Source organism: Eschrichtius robustus, chromosome 16, assembly GCF_028021215.1.
Source record: "Eschrichtius robustus isolate mEscRob2 chromosome 16, mEscRob2.pri, whole genome shotgun sequence".
In the NCBI taxonomy this organism is placed as follows: domain Eukaryota; kingdom Metazoa; phylum Chordata; class Mammalia; order Artiodactyla; family Eschrichtiidae; genus Eschrichtius; species Eschrichtius robustus.
The window spans coordinates 89,698,282-89,724,323 of record NC_090839.1 but is presented as its reverse complement, the minus strand read 5'-3'; the positions used below and the strand labels follow the sequence as shown (position 1 = coordinate 89,724,323).

At 58.5% G+C, this 26,042-nt stretch overlaps 1 protein-coding gene across 1 annotated transcript in view; it reads left to right on the top strand.

The window, feature by feature from the left end:
- The window catches only part of FOXK1 (forkhead box K1), a 60,124-nt gene extending 36,046 nt beyond the window's left edge, over positions 1-24,078 (top strand). The window contains exons 2-9 of the mRNA XM_068524113.1: positions 8,303-8,488; positions 18,614-18,770; positions 19,227-19,373; positions 19,918-20,111; positions 21,362-21,528; positions 21,636-21,920; positions 22,759-22,983; positions 23,575-24,078. Of these exons, the coding sequence (XP_068380214.1) occupies positions 8,303-8,488; positions 18,614-18,770; positions 19,227-19,373; positions 19,918-20,111; positions 21,362-21,528; positions 21,636-21,920; positions 22,759-22,983; positions 23,575-23,834 (1,621 nt within the window). The 3' untranslated portion in view covers positions 23,835-24,078. The remainder of the gene's footprint in view (positions 1-8,302; positions 8,489-18,613; positions 18,771-19,226; positions 19,374-19,917; positions 20,112-21,361; positions 21,529-21,635; positions 21,921-22,758; positions 22,984-23,574) is intronic.
- The last annotated feature ends 1,964 nt before the right edge of the window (positions 24,079-26,042 follow it).

The window sequence follows — 26,042 nt, the reverse complement described above, 5'->3', positions numbered from 1 at the left end:
TAGGCGCTGTGATGGCACAGAGCCCTTTCTGTGATGTCCTTAAAATACACGTATTTAAATATATCTCAAGTGTCCAGAGAAAGGGAATGTTCTGGTTAGTCGATATACTTAACCTGCTCAGTGCATGGTTTGCTGGCACGTGTAATAAATAATAGCCAGTGCTACTTTTAAATTATTATCATCATTACATAGTGTTGTATTAACGTTATATGACTGAATTTCACGTTGATTAAGGTTTAGGCAGTAGACTGTCGATTTTGCAGATTGGGTAACTGGAAGTGTTAAGGCCCCAGCGGCTGACAGCCCCTGACCAGTCTCAGGTTCCTAATGTCACATCCGCATCTCTCACAGGAGGGGGCGGTCCCTGACCTGAGGAAGCACGTCACTGCTGCTCTCTGGGTGGAATTTTTAAGTGTAAATGCGGTTATCATTTCGTGCTAGTCCTTGTTGCGTCACACCTGGCTCCTTCCTGGTTCTGCATGTTCGTGCTTAGACACCCCGTCCTCGGGAGGGAGAAGCTGCGTGTTATGTGGAGATAATCTGGGCATCTGACTTCAGATCAGGTTAGTGTTGGAATGGGCCAGTGTTGATCACTGCACAGACCACTGTAGTACCCCCCCATCTTCAGTACTCCCCTCTTCAGTGGCACTTGACCTGGTGGCAGCCCGGCCGGCCGGCCGGCCTCTGCACGTGGAGTGTCTGCAGCCTGCAGGCGGTGGTCGGGCTGCCAGCAGATGCTCCCATTTTCACACGAGTCTCTCTCCGTAAAAACTGTGGACGTGGATTTGAGCGGTGAAATCAGCGGCCCCTGCCCTCCATGTGTGATGGAGGGATGCCAGCTGTCCTGTGATTCTCCGGCTGAGTGATTCTACGAAACACAGAGAAGGCATGTTGTCAGTGTCCTTGCAAGGTTAACCCAGGGTCAGAAAAGTCTGATCGTTTCCCTGTGGTCTGGCCGCTGGGTTTCGGCCGACACCCTCCAGGGTGCCTCACCCATGTGGAAGGAATCGCTCTCCTGCCTCACACCCGCCTTTACCTCCCGATAGACTCTAAGGTACACAGAGACGCGGAGCGTGGTGAGCTCCTGGCCGTGTGCACCGGCATGTGTGTGCGCGGCATGGAGGGGGACAGGCAGCGGCCGAGGGGACACTTCCCTCCGGGAGCCCGCGGTCTGGGAAGCCCGGCGGGGATGTGCAGGGGCCCTTGAGGCGGGCTCCGTACGGGGGGGGGGTGGCCTCTGGGGACAGAATCTTGAAGAAGGTGAGTCTGCTGGTACGCGGCCAGGCCCTGTGCTTGGTGGCAGCCCGTCGCCCGCGAGCTCTGCCGTCGCCGTGTGCATCCCAGCGGCGGTGCCGTGTCTGGAGCTCCGTCCCTGGAGAGCCCGGCCTTGTGCCCACACTTGAGTCACCCAGTGCAGCTGCAGCGCCCGTGCAGTCGGCAGTGACCCTTAGGGAGCCAGGACATTTGAAGTGGAATTCTGCTCTTTGTAGTTCCTCCATTCACCCAACTGGATCACCTTTGGTAGTTTCTCAGGCAAATCTGGAAGGTATTTGCTTTTTCAGATATATTGGACTTTCTGCCCCATTTGATTTTCCAAACTGTAAAGCTTGGGAGCTCGACTTACACAGTCATTTTTTTGTTTGCTTGTCTTAAACCTGATGCTTCCCCACTGAGGGATAAGAGTGTCCCTGGGCAGATGGCTTGGGTTCCTCCCCAGGGTGCCTGACCTTGCGTGTGGCTCTGCTGGGACCCTCTGTGTCTGAGGTCCAGGCTGCGGGTAGCCTTGGTTCGAGGAGGAGGGACGAGGGCCTCGCAATACAGCAGCACTCGGCAGTTTTTTTGGAGTAGGATGACTTGAGGTTTTGCTGGTGTGTCTGGGACCCTGCGGAGCTGCTGCCTGGTCAGGACGGTCGTCGACCCGCCTTCCCGGGGCCTGGGCTGTTTGCTTCGTTCCCTCTTCCTGGCTGGAGCTTGTGTTTGGATCACGTGCTCACCCCTCGCCGGTCCGCACGGCTTCCCAGCACAGCAGTGAACTATGGCCTCTGCAGCCTCCAGCCTCCTCTGCTCGGTTCTGTTTTTGGGTTTTGTTTCTTAAAGATGTTCTAGCAAAATGTATTACGTTTTTAATAGAAATAGATATTTTAGGTTAAAAACACTTAAGATGATCAGAAACCTTTGATTTGGGGATTGTATATGTAAAAGGTTTTTCAAAACCTTTTCCTGAACTGTCTTATTGTTCTTTGGAGTGCTTTCAAAACTCAGAGCCTCTGGTGTGCCAGCTGCAGACCTTCTGTAAACGAGGGTTGCTTGTTGGCCGGGGCCCACCCGGAAAAGCCGCCTGCTGGCCTAGAACATGCCGGCGGGGGAGGGCGGGGCCGCTGGCTGTCCGCTGGCCCCCACGCCTGACCATTTTTCCACTACTAGGCTGTGGTTATTTTCAAAATTTGAACGTACTGGTCATCAAGTGTGTAACAGCTTTTCCCCCCTATTCTTGAGTCTTTCACTTCTTAAAGGACACGGTTACAACATTTAAAAAACATTGTGAGAGACTCGAGGTCTCCGGCAGTATCACCCTTACCCCGGGGATGTTTTCACTCCTCCTTCTGTCCTTGTCCTGCGAGAATGACCGCAGCCGGTGTCATCGGCTGCTTGCTGTGCCGGCCTCGCCTGCCCCAGGGCTCCTGCTGCACCAGGCCTGCCTGCCTGTCCCTGGTTTACCAGGGAGGGGCCTTAGATCCAGCCACTCGCCCCGGGTCCCCCACAGCGGCCCAGCGGCCCATTCTCAAACCAGGTCTGTCCGATTTCAAATCCCACGCCTTTAGCCGCAATGCTGGACCGTTTAGTCTCTGCTGTTTTCACTTGTCATTGTGTCATCAGCATTTTTAATGTTTCTCCATGGGCCCGTTTTAGTGAGTGCTTATTACCTGTTAGGTACCGTGTGAGCGTCTAACTACTTTGCCTATTTCATTTGATACTCGCACGCGACCCCTACACGGTACACACCATAAATACCCCAATTTTCCTGATGAGGAGAACAGATCAGACGCATTAAGAGATTTGCCCAGAGACAGACAGTCCTGGAAGGCATCCTTTCAAATGATACTCCTCCATGAATGTGGTTCATTCAGCTGCTCCTCACAGGGAGCTCTTCAGCTGCTTAGAATTAGAACAGAGGTTTGGTTTTTGTACCGGAGGTCAGGATAGCAAGGGAGCTGGATTTCTTTTGCGTAGAACAGTCCCAGTGTAATCTGGTGTGGCAGCTCCAGGCTCTTTCTGTTCTCTTGCTCTGTGACCCAGTGTCCGTTTTATGGCCCACCATGGCTGCTCCAGCTACTGCCATCGCACCCACATTCTGGCCATAGGAAGGGAAGAAGTGAAGAAGACACTCTCTTCCTCTTAAGGGCACAAACCATCGCATCCCGCTAACCAGCACAGTCTCATGGTTGCACAAGAGGCAGAGAAGCGTTGTCCTTAGTCGGGCAGCCACGTGTCCAGCTGAAACGAGTTCAGCGTCGAAGCAGAAGAGGGTGCACGTCCAGGGGGCTAGCCATCTCTATCATAGTCTGCCCTTTTCAGCCCCCCACGTGTTTGTGACCCTTCTTCTGACATAAAAACCACTCATCCCCGTCGTCAAGGGAGGCGGCCCAAGTCCCACCCGGTGACCGCATCGCGGAGGTCCAAGGTCCCTGTTACGTGTGCGTGCCCGCATCGGGGCGCCCCGAGCGGTGGATCTGTGAAACGCTGTGCCGAGGAGAAGCAGAGGAAGGCGGTCCCTGCTCCGTCTGGAAAAGGGAGGAGCGGGACGCACACTCGCTGGTCAAGCCGCTCTGCTCTCAAAGGCCCTCCCCAGCGGGGCAGGTTCCGGGGGGGCCCGGCCGGCTGCCCCCGTGTCTGCACGTGGAGGGCTCTGTGTCCGCCCGCCTCCCTGGCCTCCTCCGAGGTGCTCCGGAGACGACGCTGCCGTGCTTCCTGGCGGCGCCCCGGGCCGGGCAGGTTGGGGAGGGACGGTCATGCCTCCTCGCAGGCCAGGTTGGGGCTGCTCCGGCTCCGGCGTTGGCTCCATCACATCCGCAGGTCAGATGCACAGCAAGGGTCTCTGGGGGCGGGTTTCACTCTTGAAAACTCTGCTCTGGTCTTCTCTGCCGTTGGGCTGGGGCCTCTCTGCCTGTCTCACCCGAGCCATGGCTCCTTTGAGGCCGCTGAGGCTGCAGGCCCGGTGGCATCGTTCCCTGCCCCGGGCGCTGGTCCCCGTGGACCCCCGCAGCTCGTGGCATCCTGGGCACACAGGCTCCGCTCTCGGGTATCTCGGGGGACCGCTGGACCCGGCACAGGGAAGGTGACCAGATTTCTAGCCTGCAGCACTCGCGTCCTTGCCCTCTGACGAGGCAGCACCCTGTACTTCAAACCGTGTGACCGCCCTGGCGACGCCTGGCCAGCGGCAGTTCTGTGCCGGCCACGAAGCAGGGTCCCGGGCCGCCCTCCCCGTCACTGCCTGAGGAGGGGCGTCCTTTGCAGAGTGACTCTCGTTCAGGTGTTAAACCTCCTGGCCTGAGCCTCCAAAGTTTTCTTGTATTTTCATCGTCTTTTCCAGGAGATGTTTTCAAGCCTGTCACCCAGCCTTCCTTGTGAAGTTTTCTTTTGTGTCACATTTACTTGTCCACGGTCCTTGTTTTTCCCTGGAGATGCCTTTTGGGGCTGCAGTCCGTGGGTGGCCGAGGTGGCGCCCGCTCCCGTCCCGGGCATACAGGTGGTCCGTGTCCTCTCCGTGAGGACTGAACGATGACAGAGAAATTACGTTTCTTTTCTGACAACTTCCTGTTGGTAGGGCCGCTGGTGGGCTTCCTCCCTAAAGACGAGATGGGAGTGAAGGTGGGTGACAGCCCGAGCCCCTGAGGCTCATTAGTGGCCGAGCGGGGCCAGACCAGCCTTCACGCAGGGATCTCTGACCTGATGCTGAACAGGGCAGCTTCACGGGGAACCGAGGCAATACCAGTTTGGCCCAACGTCCAGGAGGAACAGGTGGAACAGCTTGATTCCACTGCAGTGAGAAGCCCGCGCGCCGCCGCAACGGAGACCCAGCGCAGCCAAAAATAAATGAATGAATTTATACGAAAACATAAAAACAGCTCGAATGGGTGCGGCTCATACACTGCAGGAAGAACCCACTTGGATCGTCCAGGCCAGTGGTTTTCAGGAGACCCGGGGAATCGTGCAGCTGCTGCCACAGCCGACGGTTGGGCGTTTGCATCGCCTCCGAAGGAAGCCCCGTGCCCGTCTGCAGGACCCCCCACCCCCGCCCCCCCGCTGTGGCAGCCACCAGACCACTGTTGCCTCTGCAAAGCAGGGCGAGAGTTCTGTGCAGAACCTCGCGGGCTTGCACGGAGCCTCCCTTGGGCTGGTGGGCGGTGGTTTGCGGCGCGCATGCCCACCTTCGGCAGGAACCCCGACGCACGGGCGGAGCGCGCTTGGGTCCAGCCTGAGAGTGGAGCACCTTAGGGAGAGGAGCTCTGACTGCAGAACACGCTCATTAAAGCTCCAGCTGGGGCCCTAAACCGGAACGAAAGTGTTCCAGGGAGAGAGGCAACAGTTGGCAGGCTCGGCGGGCACCCTGGGGAGGGCATCTGGTTAAAATTAAGCAGCTTCCTGGCATTTTCTCCTCCTCCTCCCGGGTGGGAGATCAGCTGCCTCGGGATAATCTTTGGAAGAGTGAGTCAGGAGATGCTTTTGAAATAGCTCTTGCAGTAACTAATGTGACAATGTTTATGGTTAAACCTTAATTGGAAAATCACCGTTCCAGTAGGAAACTGTCGTGCTGCTGTCAGCTATGGATGGCAGCAGATTTTGCCGTTGATGACATGCCCAAATCCCTGACCTATAAAACGCTGTGCTTTGTTTCACTGAAACCCCAGTCTGTGTGCATGTACTGTCTGTCTGGCGTCTTGGAGTTGAACTGGAAAGCGTCTTGGAGGTGGTCTCTCCTGCTCAGAGCATCCAGGGCTGCAGAGGGGTTACGGCAGGTGGTCCCACAGCAGAAGTCAGGCTGGGAAGCAGAGGGAAGGGGGCCTGACATTGCCCCCCGGCATTTTGCCTCCTCAGCCCCAGGGCCAGGCAGGCGCCGACCCCCGCCCAGAGCTCTTCTCTCCGGATCTCGTGCCTTTTCTCATCTTCACCCTAAACCCCGTTTTCTAAGATTCCCCGCCTGTCTTGTGACCTCTGTCAGAGGCCAGAAGCCACAACCTCTTTCTAGTTGGTATTGACAGTTGTAGTTGTAACATGATCTCGAGGTTGTAGTCTGATCTCACGTTAACACGGGGACTTGCACTATGCAGGAAGTCAGAACTCCAGGCGCCTCTGGCAGAGAGTAACACGTAGCTTGTTTTGTTAATTTGCAGCAGTTGAAGGAAGAGACAAATGGTAAAGGGCCGTAGAAACTTTTTTACCTGTTTGTCAGCATTACTGCCTTCCTACCTAGCACTGGTGGAACAGGTGTGTGTGCCTGTGTGCGTGCGTGCGTGCGTGCATGTGTGTGTGTGTACACAGACACCCCTGCTGTTCATCCAGTCCTGTCCTTCACAGGTGGAGCTCCCCTCAGTCGCTCTCTGCTCATCTGTGTGGAGCCCTCAGCCAGTTCCCAGGCTCGGGGACACCGGGCCCATCTCGGACTTGGTGGGGATGCATGTTGACTCTGACTTACAAAAGCTGACCAGCCTCTGGGTCTGGAGAGACCCTCGGCCTCGGAAAGCATCTTAGGCAAATGTGTGATGTCACTTCCTAGCCAAAATACTGACGGAGGAAATTTCCATTGGGTGGTGGGGAAACTAAAGAAAAGTGGAAAGGACAGCAGACGTTTCTTTAACTGGCTTACTAGACGGAGATGGCAGGCGATTTTTAAGTAGCCTGGGGCGGCCCTACAAGGAGAACCCTCGGGATGATGTCGCCATTCCAGACCTCCCCACCCTCATCCCTAACGTTCTGGTGTTCAGGCTGAATTGCCCAGAGTCAAAACAGCATCAAACAGGAAAACAGCTTCTGTTGGAACAGTATCAAGATCCCTTTGTTCTGCTTTTAGATTGGGAAATACAAACCTGGTAGCCGTGGGTCCCAGTGTCCTAGTGCCTCACTGCCTGCCGCGGGGCTCTGCCTGGACGGCCACATGCCGCTGCTCTCTGCTTGGTGTCTCCGTAAGAATCTGTGCTGGCCAGTGAGGCCAGCTGGAGTTCCTGATTTTCTCTGTGAGATGCAGGCAGGGGCCCTCAGAGTAGACGCGTGTACTGCTGAGTCATTTCCTGAGAGGTGGGTCTCCCTGGCGGAAGGCTCGCGAGCACCCCTGTTGGATGCTGGGGTGCCAGGTCACCACCTGCCACGTCCCAGCGCCCGTTCTTCAATCTTGTTTCTTCAAAGTTGTTTTACTAAGAGAAAAGGGAATTGGATTGCAGCAGTGCTTGCTGTGTGGCTGGGAGGTGGGAGGTAATTGGCTACTTAGACAGTGCATTGAATTGAATTGAATTGAATTGAATTGACTGGACCAAATAGCAGGGACTTTTCGGTGTACACCCTGTGTCTGCTAACCACGGTTAGCAACTTGCGGGTAACTGGTCAGTTTAGACATTAGAAGGTGTGCCTGACAAGTTAACGCCCCGCTTTACAGGTCAGAGTGTGTGGGAGGGAGGTGAGCCCTGGGCTCCTGTGCGCACACAGGGAGGGACTGGGGTCTGCAGTGGCCTGGGGCGGGCGGTCCCCTGCCGGTAGAGGAGACGAGGCTCGGGGCTCGTGAGGCCAGAACGGACGGTGAAGGCAGCCGGTTCCCGGTTCCCTCGGGTTCCAAGCGCTTCCTCCGAGACCCCCGCCGGCGCCTCTGCAGGTGGCGCTGCCGCTTTTCCCAGGCAGCGCGCGCTTTCCATCTTCTGGGTGACGGGCATCTGTCGTTAAAACGCTGCCCTGGAGGTGACCGGGGCGTTTCGGTTTCCCAAGGAGCGTTCTCTGCGCGGTGCTGGATCCACGTGGCGAGCGCGGCAGACAGGAGGCCGGCTGGCCGGCTGGAGCCCGTGTGGGAGGGGACACCAGGGGGCTTGTCCGGGCCGGAGGTCTTGCTGTCTGTCGCACGCGTGGTGGGGGGGAGCCCGGTGCCCTCGCCGGCCTGTCCCGAGGGAAGCGGAGGTGGCGCCGTTTGGGCGCTGGTTTGGACACGTGTGCGCGCGCGGCGTGGTCGGAGCGCGCGCTGGCTGGTGACGGCGGGCGGCGTAGACGCGCCGGGACACCTCTCCCCCGCTGGACCTAACGTCGCGCTCCCCTCCCGTTGCAGGTGCACCTTCCGCTTCCCCAGCACGGCCATAAAGATCCAGTTCACGTCGCTGTACCATCAGGAGGAGGCCCCGGCGTCCCCCCTCCGGCCGCTCTACCCGCAGATCTCCCCGCTGAAGATCCACATCCCGGAGCCGGACCTCCGGAGCCTGGTCAGCCCCGTCCCCTCCCCGACTGGCACCATCAGGTGAGTGGCCTGGCCCCCCTCACGCGGTTGCCTCTGCAGAAGCCGGGGCCCTGTGCTTTAGAACGCGGCCGAGAAGGAGGAAAGTGATACGGGTGTTCTGTGTTTCGTACAATATCAAGTATGTTTCTGGAAAATTGCACGTGGATGGAAATTTTGAAACTATTTTAAGTGCATCGAGGGACCTGAGGACTTAAATAAACTCTCTGGAGAATTCTTTTATAAAGTGAAGAGTCACTACTTAATTAGTCACTTTTCCAGTTTGACATTTTATATACTAGGGTCTTCTAAAACAAGCTTAGGTATCAGTTTTTAAAGACAGTGAAACTGTTTAAAAGGAATATTTGTATACCAGGATTTGGTGGACCAGGTTTTTCTAAACTGTATTTGTAGGAATCCTGTGCGAAATTTTAGAAATTAATCTAGAGTTTGAAGAAAGGGAAGTCCTCGAACTTTCTCATCCTTGGCGTGTTATACAGAGAGGGTCCCTGGGGGACGGTCTGAGGGTGAAGTGTGTAACCAGAGACTGGGAGGTGGCTGGTGAGCTGTCCCCTCTCAGGGGCACAAGTACTTTTGTGACAACAGGGGTCCTGTGCCTTCTTCCCCTTGTGTCATAAAACATGTTGACAGACATGGACTTGAGGATCAAGATTTAATAAACTTTAAAATAGTTTACCGCTTCATTAAGGACATTCTCAAACAAAGCTGGCCTTTTCCTTATTGGTATGTGCGGCCCTGGCGATGCCATGAGCACCAGTGCCTTCGGTGCCGGTGCCTCGGTTCCTGCCACGCACCGCGCTTGCCACCGCGGACTGGGCAGCGTCAAACGTCAGCCCGTGGAAGAGGCAGGGCGTGTCTCGGTGTCGCCACGAAGCCAGTTTCGGCCTCACACGCCCCCTGAAATGGTCTCGGGGCCCCGGGGTGCCTCTGGGAGCCACACTCCGAGAAGCGCTTCCCAGCAGAGCTCGAGCTCTGCGTCCCTGAGTCTTAGCAGGTCTCTCCTCTGGCTGACCAGCCGGGCTCGTGGTCCCTGGTCTGGCACCTTTAAGGGTTACACTTAGAAGCCCAGATGGGTTAATCATGGCATCACCACTGGTTTCACTTGTGCCTTTTGTTTTCCTCCCATGATGTGTCGAGTCATCTGCATTGAGTTGCTTGGAGTCGATTTCCTTCCGAGCCAGTGAGCGGGCGGGCGCGTTTCTCTTACGGAGAGAAAGCTCAGGGACGGCTTTGAAATGTCACGGACCTGAATTCTGGTTCTGGCCGCATCTCCAGTTGGTGGGAGAACTGGGGGCAGGTCTCTGCAGCCTCCTCGGGCTTCGTTTTCTCCCTCAGTGAATCCCTCCAACATCACAGACGTCTGGGACGCCAAGGGGAGCAGTGAGTGACGGAGACCCGCTGTATGCCAGGCCCTGCGCTCAGCCGCTGGACGTGTGTTGTTTTATTTAGTCCTTAGGGATTTACGAGATAGATTTTTTTTTTTTCTTTATTTCTTTTCAGGTTTCCAGCAGTAGCTCTGTTCTCAAACCCGAAATTTAGCACGCCATCTCACTGTTCTTTGAGACATTTACCTTGAGAATAATCGAAAACATGAGGGCTCCACTGGAGTTAACGATGAAGTTGTGCTATGAAAATGCTCTTGCACTTGCTTACATGTGTATGATTTATGCATAGATAAAAAATTTTGTGTAGTAAAATGAAGCAGGCACTTTGGAATACAGTCTGGCAGGTCCTCAAAATGTTAAAGGGTTACCTTAACCGCCCAGCAGCTCCGTGGATCGTGAGGTCTCCGTGGAAACTCATCCACAAGGGTTCATGGCAGTGTTATTCATAGCAGCCCCCAAAGTGGAAACAGCTCACGTGTCCATCAGCTGCTGAGTGGAGAGAAAATGTGTTACAGCCACGGGGTGGAGGGTTATTCCGGCATAAAAAGGGATGAAGTGCTGCCACCTGGTACAACATGGATGACCCTTGAAAACATGATGCAAAGTGAAAGCAACCAGTCCCCAGAGACCACACATTGTGTGTGATTCTGTTGATAGGAAATGTCCAGAATAGGCAAATCCTTAGAGAAAGAAAATAGGCTGCCAGGGGCTGGGGGGTTCAAGGGAGTGGGGCTGCTCGCTGTCAAGGAGTTTCTTTCTGGGGTGACGACAATATTGTGCAATGAGGTGATGGTCACACGACTCTGGATGCACTAAAAACCACTGAATTGTACGCTTGAAACGGGTGAATTGTGTAGTGTGTGAATTATAGCTCAGTGAAGCTGATAAAAAAGCTTGTATGCACTGACACCTTTATCCAGGAGCACCTCAGAGCAGCTGCAGGAGCAGTGGCCAAGCGTGTTTTACGTGCCGTTGGGAGCCAGACAGGCGTGTGGGCCTCGGAGCCCTTACACGCCTGGTGAAACCAGAGCCCGCGGTCAGCCTTAGACTGGCGTGGGGCTGCTAATAATCAAGTTCATAATCCAGCCACGTCGACGCTTTTTTTTTTTTTTTTTTTTTTTTTTTGCGACGCTTTTTAAGAAAGAAAAATTTTTCGGTTTTGTACCTGGAGGTCTTCATAAAATAAATATAATTCCCAGTAACATTTTGAATAAAAACAGTGGCCAGCAGGCTGAGCTAGTGCAGCAGCTCCACGTGCTGCGGCCGCCTGTGTGTTAGGAGGCGCGGGCGGTTCTAAAGGGGCGTAGATGGCGTCACCGAGCAGAATGAGGCGGGTGTCCCTGCGCAGTTCTGGGAAGTCGCAGCCATGTGACTGTGGAGACCCCGGGCCCGAGTGGGGCTTGGGGCGCCGGGCCGCCGGGGGCACCCGCCTCTGGTCTTCATCCGGTAGAACAGCTTTGCGGGGAAAGTAGTTAACTTTGAGACTGGCTCTTTCACTCTGGGCCTTTAAGTGTCACAGAAAAGGATTTCTGTTTACATCCGTTTATCTTGGCGCCGCGGAACCCGATTGCCCGCTGGAAACCTCAGAGGCCCTTGAGGTTTTGCTGCCCAGATCCTTTTCCGGCGCGCCCGGCGCAGGCGCGGGGCCGGCGTGTTTACAAACAGCTGCCTCCCCCCACCCCGCCCGGGCACCCTCCCTGCGCCCGTCCGTCCCTACGCCCGCCCCCGCGGTACCCCCCGTAATCCCCGCCCCGCCCCCGCGGTCCCCGCCCCGCCCCCGCGACCCTCCCGCGGCCCCCACCGCCTCCGCCCCGCCCCTCCCCGCCGCGGTCCCCATTTGGAGCGTCTGAGCGCGCTGCCCGGTTGGCCCGCTCGCCCGGCGGCTCAGCTGCAGAGGCTCGCAGGCCTCGGCCTGGGTCGGCCTCCTCCGGCTCTGGGCCCGTCCTCTCGAGGTGTGGGGAGCGAGCGGCTGCACCTGTAGGAGCGGCCCCGCCCTGCCCTGCTGACCCGCCCCCCCTCCTTCCCCTGGTGGCCGGGCGGGGGCGGGGGCGGGGGCGGGGGCGGGGGCGGGTTCTGCGGGGTTTTTTCCCTGCGCTGAAGTCCTCCACCCAGAAAATGAATGATCTCTCTTGTTAAGAAAAATGCTGAAATTCAACCAGAGGAAGGGAGCAGCACAGAAAGAGAGCAGCTAATTTATACTAAGAGTAAGCTTTCAGAAGCTATTTCTTGAGGAAGGCGTTTCTTAATTTTTGTAGTACAGAGATCAAAACCAAAAGTAATTTGTGTTGTGGAATTTGGCCAAGGTTAGCGGAACCCTGTGGGAAATAAAAATTAAGCAACCAGCCTCAGAACCTAAACCACTTTTAACCATGACCTTCCAGCCCACTCCTGCTTCACCGCTGCGCGAGATTCAGTCCTAACTCACTTCGCAGTGTTAGGTGTCTTTTGAGTTGGGAGGTTGTCGAGTTGGCTTGTTGGAAGGTCTTTGTGTTTCTGGCAAACTTTGGATCCTTCCTTGAGAGTGATTTATTCTGTTGCGAAGTTTCCAGCTGCAGCGTTTCCTCAGTTCCCCCGAGTGACCCAGAGAGGAAGGTGCCTGCGCAGTGGGGAGCCCTGCCTGGCTGGTCTGGGAGACCCACCGTCAGTGGGCACCTGTGGCCCTCGCACCCCCCAGCCCCACTCACACCCACCTGGTCCCTTTCCCCATCTGAAAACTTGGGAGGAATAAAAATTGGTTCATCCGCACAGAAAGGTGCGGCCCTCCGTGTTCTTTATAGTTTTCCTTCTGCCTACGTCCGTGCCAGGGTGTTCTTTGGCTTTAAATTGTGGAGAGGAGGTTGACTGGACTTGTGCTTTAGTCTCGTGTCCGTTGGGGCGGCTGTTTCCCTGCTCTCGGGCACATCTTCGGGGGATGGGTGCCATGTAACGTGTTCTTGGGTGTGCCTTCTGGGCGAGGCCCAGCCTGGTGCCCTACCGCCGAGAGCCCTTCCTTTCCAGATTGCGGCTCTGGGTTTCCGGAAGCAGGCAGAGCCTGGAGGAGGACTTGAGGGAGGCATGGGCCCCCCGCCCGGATCTGCCCTCTCCTCAGAGGGAGATGCACCTGGTACTTCTGGGTTCAGGCCGGTTCGCTCATTGTTCTCACTGGGACAAGGTGTGTTTCATAAATGAGTTAACCTTTTAAAATAGTGCCCCAGGATTTCACAGCACTGAGTGTCTCTTAGCGAGCACAGGTGTTCTTAAGAGACTGGCCTCTCTTTCCCTTTATTTTCCCCCGGATTACAGAAATATTACAATATACGTGCACTCTACAAAACTGAAATGTTTCAGAAAATAAAAATCGTGCAGTGACATCCTTGGAGAGGAGTCCATGTTTGCAGGTGCGTCTTCTCTGAACATGCCCGAGAGCTTGTCTGACGGGTGTGAGTACTTGTGACCCCTCCCCAGAAAGGTCCTTTGAAGCTCAGAGTGTCCTGCAGCTTGTTCTTTCTCCTGTCCCTCTGTGTCTCGGGCTCCTTTCTGTGTCACTGCATCGCTCGTGGCTGCACAGTGGACTGTTTGACGTGTCCTGTACTTGGTTGACCAGTTCCCCACCGAGGGCCAGACAGCTGTTTCCAGTTTCTTAGTCTCCTGGGTCTGAAATCGCCTCTCTGAAGTGTCTAAACGGTCTGTGCTGAGGCCATGGAACCCTCAGGTTTGATTATTTTGGTTAAAATACACTTGTTAGGGTCATGAGCCACAAGATTTTAAGAACAGTGATGAAAATAGAACTGTCTCTGACATACACGCCGGACCTGCGCGGTGGGCTGGGAGCTCAGTACATCCGTTCACCTCCACAGTGGTCCTGTGCAGTGTTGCTGTGTGGTATTGCCGTGTGGTGTCACAGCCTTGCCGTCCCCACTTTGCAGATGGGAGACTGAGGTGGTTCTCCAGCAGAGCGGGTAGAACGGCTGGGCTGCACGTTCAGCAGGTGCCCACAGGGAGAGAGGCGGTACTGATGTCATTCGTGTTTTTTAAAGGTTTATTCATATCAAAGTAATGTGTGCACGTGATCTAAGAAAGCAGAAGATTCTGCAGGGCTGGTGATGATGAAACAGCCCCTGGCCACGCCCAGCCTGTCCTCACGCCCCTCGGCACCTACTCACCCTCTGGTGTCTCAGTTTCAGATCATCATACACTGACTTCCTGTGGGATAAAGGACTTGGCTTTTCCTCCCACCCCATCGGCCCAACGAGATTGCATCAGAAGTGTTGGTTAGTGGCCTCAGTGCGGCTGTGTGACGGCCGCACTGCTCAGCCTCTCCCCGGCCTGTGCTCCCAGCAGTTACAGCGGCCCCTTCTCTGTTTGGTTAGATCTCCTGGTACCTGGGACGACTGGCACATCCTTCCCATTTACGTCATCACCTGGAACCCAGGCCTCCTCCCGCCTGGCCCCGAGGTGCGGGGGTGGGGGTGGGGGGGCGCCTCTGACCCTGGGATCGTCTTCCACACCATCCTGGGAATCCCCTCTCTCCCAGCTCCCCAGTCTTCCCTTTCCTGATCTGCTCCTTCCTTTTATTGGACAACATCTTCTAGTCCTGGGGAAGGGGGCAGGAAAGGTAAATTTTTTAATAAAAACTTCCACACCTGAAAATTATCATTATTCTCCGCTCACACTAGGTAGATGGTTATCCTGGGTAGAGAGTTCTAGGTTGGAAACGTTTTTGCTCAGAATTGATGTCGCTTTTCTACCTTCGAGTGTGTCTGTTAAGAAGTCTGATGCTCCTGTGATCCTGGCCCTTTTGTACAGTGTGTCCCCCTGGGGGCGGAGGGTGGGCTTGGGTCTCCGGCATCCGCAGCACCGGGCCCTGTCTCAGCAGGGTGCCTAGGAGGGGGCTGGACATTTAATGGGACCCTTTGGATCTGAAGACTCAGTTCCTACATTTCTAGGAAGTTACCTTCTTATTTCTGTGACGTTCTCTCCCCCTGCGTACTCTTCTTCTTTTCCCACCTTGCTCTTCCTCTGTCCGTCCCTTTCTCTTTTCTGCGTTCTGCTTTTCTCAAGTTTCTCCTTCCACCCTTTATTGAACTTTTATTTCTCCTCTTTTTAAAAATTGTAAGAGCATTTCCTTGTTCTCCAGATGTCCTCTTAATTGTGTCCTACTGTTGTGAATACAGCCTCTTCACCTCTTTGGAGCTGTGATCCTGCTTTGTTTTGCTTTCTCCCCGGCGACCCCCCTCCCCGCCGTCTGGCGTCCTCCGCGAGCCCCTCCTCTGTGTGTTGCCCGTGTCCTGTCTGGCCCAGCTGCCCTCCATCCAGGCAAACGAGGCACAGGGCCAGGGTGGAGGGGCCACGCTGCCCCCGCGCCTGGGCGGCCCACGTTCCCACCTCCATTTCAGATCCATTCCCACTTCCTTTTTTTTTTAATTACTTTTTTTCTGTTGAAAAGTCCTTCTACAGCTTGGAATCGATTTGAGGCAAATTGTGCCATAAGCAGATTTTCTTTAAGTGGCTGAAGCGCTTTATAAACAAGTAACACTGAAAGAAAATGTTTCTGGTGCGGGACCAGCAGGACTTCCTTCCCAGGAGGCTGGCTCGGGAGGGGCAGGACCCAGAGCCTCCCACCTGCGCGCTTTGCTGAGGCCCAGGCGGAGCCGGACCGCCAGGCGTCTGAGCGGGGCAGCAAGGGCCACGCCGTGGGGACGGCAGGAGCCCGGACGAGGCTCAGCACGTCTCTGGGGACAGTGGCCTCTGGTCAGATCTGCTTTTCTCAGCTCAGGCTCTCACCCTCGTAGTGGGCGCTCTCACCCTCGTAGTGGGCCTGGGCGCTCTCTCTCCGTCAGGCTGCTGTGAATACAGGGTGCGGTGTGGTTCCAGGTGTGTCTTGAGCGGTCACAGGAGTCATGTTCTGGGCCTGGACTGTCCCAGGGCCCGGCACGTTTGTCCTGGTGAGACGGTGGCCCAGATGCAGGGCAGCCGCTGGCGGGACCGGCCAGCCATGAGCCATCTCTACTCCTGAGCCGAAGCCCTTCTTGCCTGAACGGAAATGTGACTTAGGAATTGTTTTTCCGTAAAAGGGGGGTTGGGGGGGGTGTGGTCAGTGACTGATGTCCTAAAGTGCGTCTTCCACGTCGTTCCCACTTGCAACCTCAAGGTGGGAAGAACGGTGTTTATCACGTGAGGTCGGGTAGTTCCAGGCTGCTTGGCCTCTGCTGCTTTACCCCGTCCGCAAATCAGACTTCCGCCACCCTGGGCACTTGGGGGTCCCTGCAGTGGGCGGCTCTTTGCTGAAGCCTGGCGTCCCAGGGGGCCCGGCATTTCCTCTCCCCCGCCCCTCTAGAGACGACGTGTGTGTTTATACTGTAGGAATCTTTCCTATTTTGCTGATTGTCAGGGACTTTGCAGAGGACTAGGAAACTCCCTCGGGGGACACTCAGTGTCTTGGTCGGTTTCCCCAGGGTGGGACACGCCCCCCAGACGCCCAGACCCCCCACCCCACACACACCCCCACGAGGCCCGCCTTTGACTCGCGTGTTCTCAGCCCAGAGACGTCCTGCTCACCTCCTTCCTCCTCTGCTCCTGCCCTCTGGACGTGTGACGCCAGGGCGGCGGGGTACCAGGCACAGCCCTCTGGGCCGAGGCCAGCCTGCAGTGACAGCTGAATGGGGTTTATTGAGGTCTGTGCGGCGGTGTGCAGGAACGCACGTCCTCCAGGCCGGGCCTGCTGGGCCCTCTGGGCATCAGCGGTGCCCTGTCCCCGCGGACGCTTCCCCAGGAAGGGTTTGTCAGCACAAGCCTGCCACGTCGTAGAAAGTGGCGTGGAGGCTGCCCGGCCTCTCCTCCCGTTTGCGAGCCAGCCTTGCCAGCCCGCTGTTCATTATTTCCACTAGAAATCATTCTGTGGGGGATGACAGACTTTTCTCTGGGTTTTGCTTTTTGAGAGTTAGATATGAATTTTCTATGATCTTTTACAAAATATGGACTTGGGACAGGCAGTGGATCCCCGGTGCCCAAGCCCAGAAGTCGCTGTCTGTCGTCTGCACTGGTCAGGGTGCCCCGTGGGTCACAGAGGTCAGATGTCAGCGAGGTTTTCCCAGATAAGCCCTGCACTGTCTGTCTCCACCAACCTGGACGTTTCCAGATCTGTCCTGAGGCCGGTGTGTTTCTGGGGGACGGTTCTCGCCCCCTGTGGTCAGAGCATGGGCCAGGCGTGGTGTTTCGGTTCACTTGTGTGCAAGTCCAGAAGGGGCGCTGAACGTGTCTGGGACTGGAGCTGGCGAACCGGCGCTTCCGTGCTGGCGCGTCCTGCAGCACCACGTCGTTGGAGGAAGCAGGGCAGAGAGGCTTCAGGAAGCCCCTCCCCCCAGCCCCCATCAGGGTCGCACCTTCATTGAGCCACTGTGTGCCATGGCATTTGGTTCCCGGATGGATGCATTTGGAAGACCTGACGCTGAGTGTGTGAGCATGTCACTAGTAAGACGCCTTCTCTCCCCTCCTGCCTTACTTTATAAGCTTGGGTTTTGTATGTTTCGTTCAAAATGAAATTCAGAAAGAGCTGCTTTTATTACTGCATCCTACCTTACGGTTGTTGGTTAAAGTTTCTATGCTCACAGGACTTACTGTCTCCATGTTTGGGGAATCTAGTGGGGAGGAGAACAAGAATTCTCAAAAAAAAAAAAAAAAAAAAAAAGATTCCTTATAATTTCTACATAGATTGCAGATTCCTGATCAAAAAGGGGTAATTACCGACTGTAGCGGAATTCACCATTCATATCAACTGCCAGGTTCTTCCCAGTCTCAGTGTTTTATTTTTGCGTTCTTCCCTTCCCGTGTTTAGTAACTAATTCCTGAGCCCCTCCTTCCAAGCCGCAGACGGCTCCCCCTTCCGAGGAGAGCTGGGCAGGGAAGCCAGTGACGGCAGCGCAGCCGGAGAGGAGGCGCTGCGTGTGTGTCCGGGAAAGTGGCACGGAGAGCTTTCACATGAGCTTGACTTGTGGGGATTTGGGGGGCGTCTTGTCATTTGGACAATGGCGGGAACGCCTGGGCGCGTTGGGAGAATGGAGGGCGACTTCCGGGGGTGCTGGTGGATGCGGGCAGGCTGGCCTCAGCACTTACGGGGATAAGCGGAAGGAGGCCGGCAACCCCGGGCTCTCGGTCAGCTCTCAGCAGGGACCCTTTTTACCTGGGTTTGGGACCCACTTTCAGAGCTTGTGTGGATTTTCTCGGAATACTTGTAACTTACAAGATCAAAATTGCGACATGGTTTGAAGACCGCAGCCCACCTTGTTAGCAGCGGGAACTGGGCCCCGCCCGTGGCTGGTGGGCCCCGCTGTGCCAGCTGCAGGGCAGCGGGGACAGACCGCAGACAGCTCGGGCCGTGCGGGCTGAGACCCGGAGTGGGAGCCCCGATGTTTCCCGCCCACGGATTGGCTTGCAGTTTCCAACCGGAGAGGAGCCCCCCCCCCCCCACCCCGGAACCCGTGGGTTGAGGCGGCGACCTTGACGGTGGGCGCCACGGGCCTGGGAACCGGTCGGGGAGGCGGGCACTGTGCTTCCCCACGTCCTGGCCTCTCCTCGGGCGCCATCGTGTGGCCGTCACCCGCCCAAGTCCCCTGGCCGCCCTCGGTGCGGTGTCAGGACAGTGGGGGCGGGGCAGTGCCATGAGCTCCGGCCCCCAGCGCCGTCCGGGGGTCCGGACATCCTGTAGCACCGGGCCCGCCTCCTCGGCTCAGGGTCAGAACTCGGGACGTGTCCTTTCTCTCCGCAGTGTCCCCAACTCCTGCCCGGCCAGCCCCCGAGGGGCCGGGTCCTCCGGCTACCGCTTCGTCCAGAACGTGACCTCGGACCTGCAGCTGGCGGCGGAGTTCGCCGCGAAGGCCGCCTCGGAGCAGCAGGCCGACGCGTCCGGAGGCGACAGCCCCAAGGTCTCAGCCCTCGGCGCGTTGGCCGGTGCCCGGGCGTGGGGTGCTGGCGTCCCTGCCCCTCCCTCCCTCGCCCTCCCCTCGTCCCGTCCACGGGGGCGGGATGGCTCCGAGCGTAATTAATAGTCTCTGAGAAGAATGTCAGACTTATGCCTTACAGCTTTGTCTTAGTTCGTTCCCATCTGACAACTGTTTTTAAATCAATTTGTAGAGGAGGTGAGAAGTTTCAGAATTAAACTATGAATAAACCTAATTTTTACCCCCATGAGGGAGACACAGCTTGGATTCCTAGCTTAAACCACGTGGATTAAACAAGAGGAGGTCGTGGGGATTGGTTTTAACGGAGACCCTGCAAATCCGCGCCCTCATTGGAGGGTTTTCTCCATGAGCAGGTGGCCTGGCGGGGGGTCGGACCGGAAGCGTCTTTCCGGGCTAACCCCACGCTGGCTGTGTCCTCAGGACGAGTCGAAGCCGCCGTACTCCTACGCACAGCTGATCGTGCAGGCCATCTCCTCGGCGCAGGACCGGCAGCTGACGCTGAGCGGCATCTATGCGCACATCACCAAGCATTACCCGTACTACCGGACAGCCGACAAGGGCTGGCAGGTGCGGCGCGCCTGGGCCCCGACTTTACGAGCCCCGGGGGCTGGGGGCTCGTTCCCCGGACGGCCGCGCCGTGTCCAGAGTGAGCACCCCCTTGGGTCCAGAAACGTTCCCACGCTTGGTGTGCCGGCGTCTCCTGCGCTAACTTGGAAACACGCTGTCCCCGCTCTTTCCAGACGGTTTCTTGTGTGGGTTCACAAAACCGTCGCCGGCCTTGGCCACAGCCAGCACGTCACAGCCGCTCAGGTCTCCTCCATGGCCTCTCTGTCCCGTTGGCTAGTTGGTTCAGTACGAGCTCTAAGCTGGGCGTCTCCCAGGCCAGGGCTTGTCCTTCTGTTTCGCTTCCTGTATAAGGGGTGGTGGTGAGCCTGTGCTGAGTTTTCACAAGAAAAACCACTGTGAAACCCCTGTCCCTCCCCAGTGAGCCGCCCCCCGCCCCCCGCCCCCGAGGAGACCTCTCCGGCCCGGACCCGGGGCCGTGGTCTCCCAGCTGCTGTGCTCAGGTCTGACCCGCCGTGACCAGTGACTCTCTCTGCTTTGCCCACAGAATTCCATCCGCCACAACCTCTCTCTGAACCGCTACTTCATTAAGGTCCCTCGCTCCCAGGAGGAGCCCGGGAAGGGGTCCTTTTGGCGGATAGACCCCGCCTCCGAGGCCAAGCTCGTGGAGCAGGCGTTCCGGAAACGGAGGCAGCGGGGCGTCTCCTGCTTCCGCACCCCCTTCGGGCCGCTGTCGTCCAGGTAAGTCCCCGCCCCACCGCCCCCGGGGGCCGTGGCCACTCAAACCCCCTCGCTGGTTTTTGGGGAGACCGGCTCAGGCCCGGCCAGCCCTGCGGTAGGGAGTGAGCAGGCACGGCAGCTGGTCCTCCACGGCGGTTCTCGGACGCTGGGCTGATGCGCAGTGGGAATGGGGGGAGACGGAGGAACGGAGGCGGACGAGGGCCCCCTTCTGCTCATCTGACTCGACCGCCTCTTACAGGCCCTGTCTCCAAGGAAGGCCCCCTTCTGAGGCCCTGGAGGGTAGGACCCCAGCATGTCTTTGGGGGACACGGTTCAACCCCGTGACCAACACTGCTTGTCACGTGTAGACAAGCCTGCCGGCCAGCTGGGAATAGTGACTGGGCCTGCGCTGTGTGTCCAGCGCTGCCCAGGGAACCCCCGTAGAGAGTGTCCGTAAGGGGGCCCGTCCTCAAGGTCACACTGGTCGTTGGGAACCTGTTCTTGTGCTGGTAGAACTTGCACTGGGGCGGATGGGGCTCGGGAAGGGAGCCCCCAGGCCAGGAGGAGAGCTCAGCCAAAGCTTGGTATGCGCCACGTCTCAGGGAGAGGAGGCAGGGGTGCCTGTGCTGGGGATGGAGGAGCAAAGCCGGATTAGACAGGCGCCCCGATGGGAGTTCGGACCCTCACGGCGAGAGTCAGGGCCGTCACAGACGCGAGGACTGGAGAGTGACCCGGTGGCTACCAGGTTGCGCGTCAGACCAGTCAGATGAGGCGGCTAGGCCTGGGTCGGGGACGGTCTTGCTGTCCAGCCCATCCCGGCAATGCTCTGGGCAGGAGCTGGGCACGATGCTCGATTTTAGACCCAGGCGAAGTGTCCTGTGGACTGTTATCTGTGCGATGCGAGACAAAACGGCTGGGCTCCCAACATGGGCTTTGCTCTCCGGGTGTCAGTTTGTCCAGGGGGAGGTTGGTGCCCATCCCAGCAAAGCTGCTGTTTTTCACCCAGAAGCCCGAGCGCCGCTTTCCTGGGAGGCTAACGCTCGGGATCGTGGCCTTCGCTGGGCCTGTAGACGCTGGGTGATGTCACGTGTACCGGGCGGGGTGCCAGGGTCGGAGGTCCCTCGCGAGGACAGAGGAGCATCAGGAAAAGTTGGGCGAAGGCAGCGCAGCGTGCAGGGCACGGGTGTTGAGACGTCTCCCGTTCTGCTAAGTGCCGTCCTCGTTTCTTGTCGTACGTACTCACTGCCGTGGTCCTGTCTCCCCCCTCCTAGGAGCGCCCCAGCTTCACCCACCCACCCCGGGCTCATGTCCCCGCGTTCCAGTGGCCTGCAGACTCCAGAGTGCCTGTCCCGGGAGGGCTCACCCATTCCGCATGATCCTGACTTCGGGGCAAAGTTAGCTTCTGTTCCCGAGTATCGGTATTCCCAAAGCGCACCCGGTAAGAAGGGTCTTGTCCTCTGGTCTGATGTGGCGGAGCCCGGAGCCGCGCCCCACCCAGGAAGGGAGCACGCGGGGGTCTCCGCTGACCCGCGTCCTCCTCCGCAGGCTCTCCCGTCAGCGCCCAGCCGGTGATCATGGCCGTGCCGCCCCGACCGCCCAATCTGGTGGCCAAGCCCGTGGCCTACATGCCGGCTTCCCTAGTGACGGCCCAGCAGCCCTCGGGCCACGCCATCCACGTGGTGCAGCAGGCGCCCCCTGTCACCATGCTCAGGGTGGTCACCACCTCCGCCAGCTCCCCCAACGGATACATCCTCGCCAGCCAGGCCTCGGCGGGGGGCGCCCACGAAGCGGCGGGCACGGCCGTGCTGGACCTGGGCAGCGAGGCGAGAGGTAACGTCGCCAAGCGGTCCCTCGGCGGGGGCGTGGGTCTCCAGAAGGTGGAGCCGTCAGCTTGGGCCAGGGGGGCTGCAGAGCCCAGGCGTGGGGCACAGGCTATTCTGGGCGACAGTGGCTCCCGGGCTGCGGCCTCTCCTCCCCGCTCCTGTTTTTGGGGAAGCACGTCCTATGAAGCAGCACTGATTATCCTCTGAAACGCTGTTCCCTGTGTGCAGCACCTCACATGCCCAGCGCCCCCAGGTGCCCCTGAACTAGGTACGGGGACTCAGATTGGAGTTGGAGGAAGAGTCCTGTAGAACCCCCAGCAGGGGTCCTTAGAAGGCATTCAAAGTAAAAAAACAAAGTCCTGAGTTAGAAATCTGGGTCCCAGGGAATTAATGAGGTAAATGTTGAAAATGCAACCAGTGCTGTCAGAGACCCTCGAGGGAACGCTTTTGCATGAAGCAGCCTCCTACTGACCGCTGACGGCTGATCTCGGCGGCTACGTCTTCTGTAATACCGTCCTAACGACACATGCGCTTTGGGAAAAGAAAACTAAGTTATGGCTCCGAGTGCAAGTCCTTTCATTCCAAATGATACACTTTTTCTCTTAGATTAAACTTGCTTTGGTTAAAGTGCAAGGTATTTAAATTTTTCCCTAAAGCCCTATTGCTTGTTTTTCTCTTGTTTCAAAACATTCCATCACTGGAAGTTTTCTGTTGAGAACCAGGGTCTTTTCCCAGTGTCCCTGCTTCAGGGCCCCCCTCCCCACGTGGACAGGCTCAGGCTGCGACGCCTGTGAGTGCCACCGCGGGTGCCATGAATGTGGCTCTGACGCACGCTGTCCCCGCAGGCTTGGAAGAGAAGCCCACCATCGCGTTTGCCACCATCCCTGCCGCCAGCCGAGTGATCCAGACGGTGGCCAGCCAGATGGCCCCAGGGGTCCCCGGACACACGGTCACCATCCTGCAGCCGGCCACACCAGTGACCATCGGGCAGCACCACCTTCCGGTCCGGGCCGTCACTCAGAACGGCAAGCACACCGTCCCCACGAGTAGTCTAGCCGGCAGCGCTTACGGTGAGGCCCTGCCCGGCGTCCACTTCCTGGCCTTAAGCTCTGTGGTTTGACCAGGGTCAGTGCAGCAAGAACATTTTCCCAGTTAATGCGGTCATCCATTCAGTGTATTGAGCACCTGCTATGTGCCAGGCTCTGGGGTACGATGCCAGGGTAGCCCCGAGGGAGCAGGCAAAATCCCCAGGTCACGGAGCTCATGCCCTGCTAGGGGGATAGAGGTCGGAGAGGGAAGTGAAACGGCACTGGCGCCCTGAGCGCCACGCAGGAGGGTGTGGGGAGGTCTGGGGGGAGAGAGCTCCATGGTGCGGGCAGGCCCTGCCGGAGGGGAGGCGGGAGCCAGCGGGGTGTCTAGAGGGATCCACACACACCAGCAGCGGCATGAGGAGGAGACAGGGACGGAGGCCCCTGGGGCGGGGAGTGGGCCGGGGTCCGGGAGGGGCTGGCGGCCAAGTGCTGCCGCTGGCTTTACCCAGAGGCGCCCGGCGTGCCGGGGAGCTGGGCCCCTACGTCCCTTGGCCCTCGTGTGGCCACGCAGGGCAGACGAGCGCTGCTCCCAGCCGGCCTCCCAACGTGACTCTTTCTCCTCCGCCCTAGCCCTCGCCAGCCCCCTGCAGCTCCTCGCGGCTCAGGCTAGCTCGTCCACCCCGGTGGTGGTCACGCGTGTGCGCGAGGTGGGGCCTGAGGAGCCGGCAGCAGCGGCGGCCCCCAGCACCGCCGCCACCGCCCCCTCCGCTTCGCCCCCCGGGGAGCCCGAGGTCAAGAGGTCCCGAGTGGAGGAGCCCCTGGGGACCGTGACCACGCAGGCCGGGGCGATTGCGGCTGCCGGCCCACAGGGCCCCGGGACCGGGGAGTGACGTCGCCCGCGTGGAGGTGGAGCGGGACACACGCCAGAAGGAGTTCCGGAGCTGGGCCGAGGCGGCCGACACCACCGCCGCTCGGGACCGAGATGAGGGGGCTCCACGCGGACCGCGCTCGGTGCCACACGGGCAGGACTTCTCCGTCCACGTGCACCCGGACACACGCATCCTCCCGGCATCTTGTCTCCTGCCCCCGCTCTGGTTTAAGACAAAAACCCATAAACATGTTCAGACAGCTGATTGTACGGTTCTGGGAATTCTTTGTTTTCGTTTCCTTCTGCCCCAGCAGCACCTTTTCTCCCCGTGCCTTTCGTCAAGGGCGTGGGGAGAAGGTTGTAGCTCCGCGTCTCCGGGAACACGTCCCGGCGGCCCCGACCCCGCACAGGAGCCAGGCTCCCAGAGCAGCCTTCGCCCCGAGGGCGAGACAGAGACGCAGCCTGGTGCGGACGGGCCTCCGAAGGAGAGCACAGGCCTGGGGATCCAGCCCTGTGTGTAAGAGATTGGAAAGAGGCGAGAGAAAGGCAGCACCGCCGGATTTCAGACTGTCCTATGGTTTCTTCTTCTAAAAGCGACATAGAAAGTATTGGCATTAATGGGACGGAGGGGAGGCGCCTGGTTTGGCTTTGGGCCCCAGGTGTTTCTGGTTTTGCTGAAACACGGAATTCAGGCTTCATCGTCAACCTGAGACAGACACAGAAGGGATCATCTGTTTTTGCGGTTTTCATCTGTAGACAGTGTAGCAGCTGTAGGCCTGGGCTTCTTACTGGCATTAATCCCACGGAGAGTAAACTTGCCGCTCTGTCTGTTAGCTTCAAGAAAGACTGACGGCCTCCCGGACTGGGGTTCAAGGCAGAAAGCTGTTCACACGAAAGACCCACCTGCGCCAGCGGCTGCAGCGTCTGGCCTGCGTCCCGGCCACACGGGGGACACGCGGCCACTGGTCCTCGGGGGAAGGAGGTGGCCGCTCGACAGGAGGACTGTCACGCCGAGTGGCCCCCGTTTCCCTGTGGCTCTGATGGCCGGCTGCCACGCGGCCGCTCGCCAGGCTTTATCCACCAGGTTCCAGTGTCTTCACCGCCCGACAGCCTGCCTGGCATTTCCCATCGGAACCGTGTCTGCTGCCCGCAGCGCCAGAGGCCCTGGGCTCGGCCCGCAGCTCTCGCCGGCTCGGTGGGACCCCCTGCGCCCCCCGGAGACGTGAGCAGAGCAGGGGGAGCCTGCGGTCCTTCAGCCTCTCTGGGAGAACGTTCTCAGGAAATGTTAAGCACGTCTCTGTGAAAAGTGGCTTTAAACTTGGCCTGGCGCCCCGCGTCGGCCCTTCCGCACGAGCTCCGGGGGCCCCGGCGGAAACGGTTCCTCCCTTACGACGCGCCGTCGTCCGCATCAGTGCCCCGACGGCAGCGCCGCCGCAGGGCCAGGCGTGGCCAGGTGCTCTCGCTGTCGCGGTTGTCCCCGCACGCCCGGCCCGGGAAACGCCTGGTCCGGCACCCGCGGCACTGAACCCCACGTGGGAAGGATTTCTCCTGTGACGCGGCCAAGACGGGGAGGGGGGTGGCGCCTCGGCCCTGTTCCCGCCCGGTGGTGAGAGGCACTCACGCCCCGCTGACGTTCTGTGTTGTGTCGCGTGGACTGTCTTTGGCCTCGTCTGGTGTGTGTGTGGTCGAGTGTGAGAGCGAGTGAGGCCGAGGCGGTCGCCCCGACACCGGTGGCCTGGCCCCTGTGGGTCCTCGGCCAGGGCTCCGGGGCGGCCATCGCTTCCTTCCCCTTCGTTGCTGCTCGGTCCCGGGGCCGCGCAGGCCTCCCGCAGGGGCTTTTTGCCCACGGGCTGTCCTCGATGCCACAGGCTCGCCTCCTCGGGAGAGCTGGCGCCACCCACGGAGGACAGGTGCCCAGGACAGCTGAGGCCACGGGACGCCCTCAGCTCCGGGCCTCGCTGCCTGGTCTGGCCAGTCTGGCCCTGACCCTGCGCTTTCCTGACTCCTGAGGTTCTTTGGTTTCTGTCTGTTACCAGCGGCGACCCCACTGTTTATTCTGGCCGTGGTTCAGGGAGAAGGGCGTGGAGGGGGGGGTGACTGGAACCGGAAGGGAGACAGGACAGGGTATCCTTCGGTGACACTCTGCCACGTGGAGAGCTTGTGCCTTTTTAGCTCCTTCTGGGAAGGAGAAGAAGGGACCCTGTGGAGCCCGGCCTCGGGGGACCTGCCA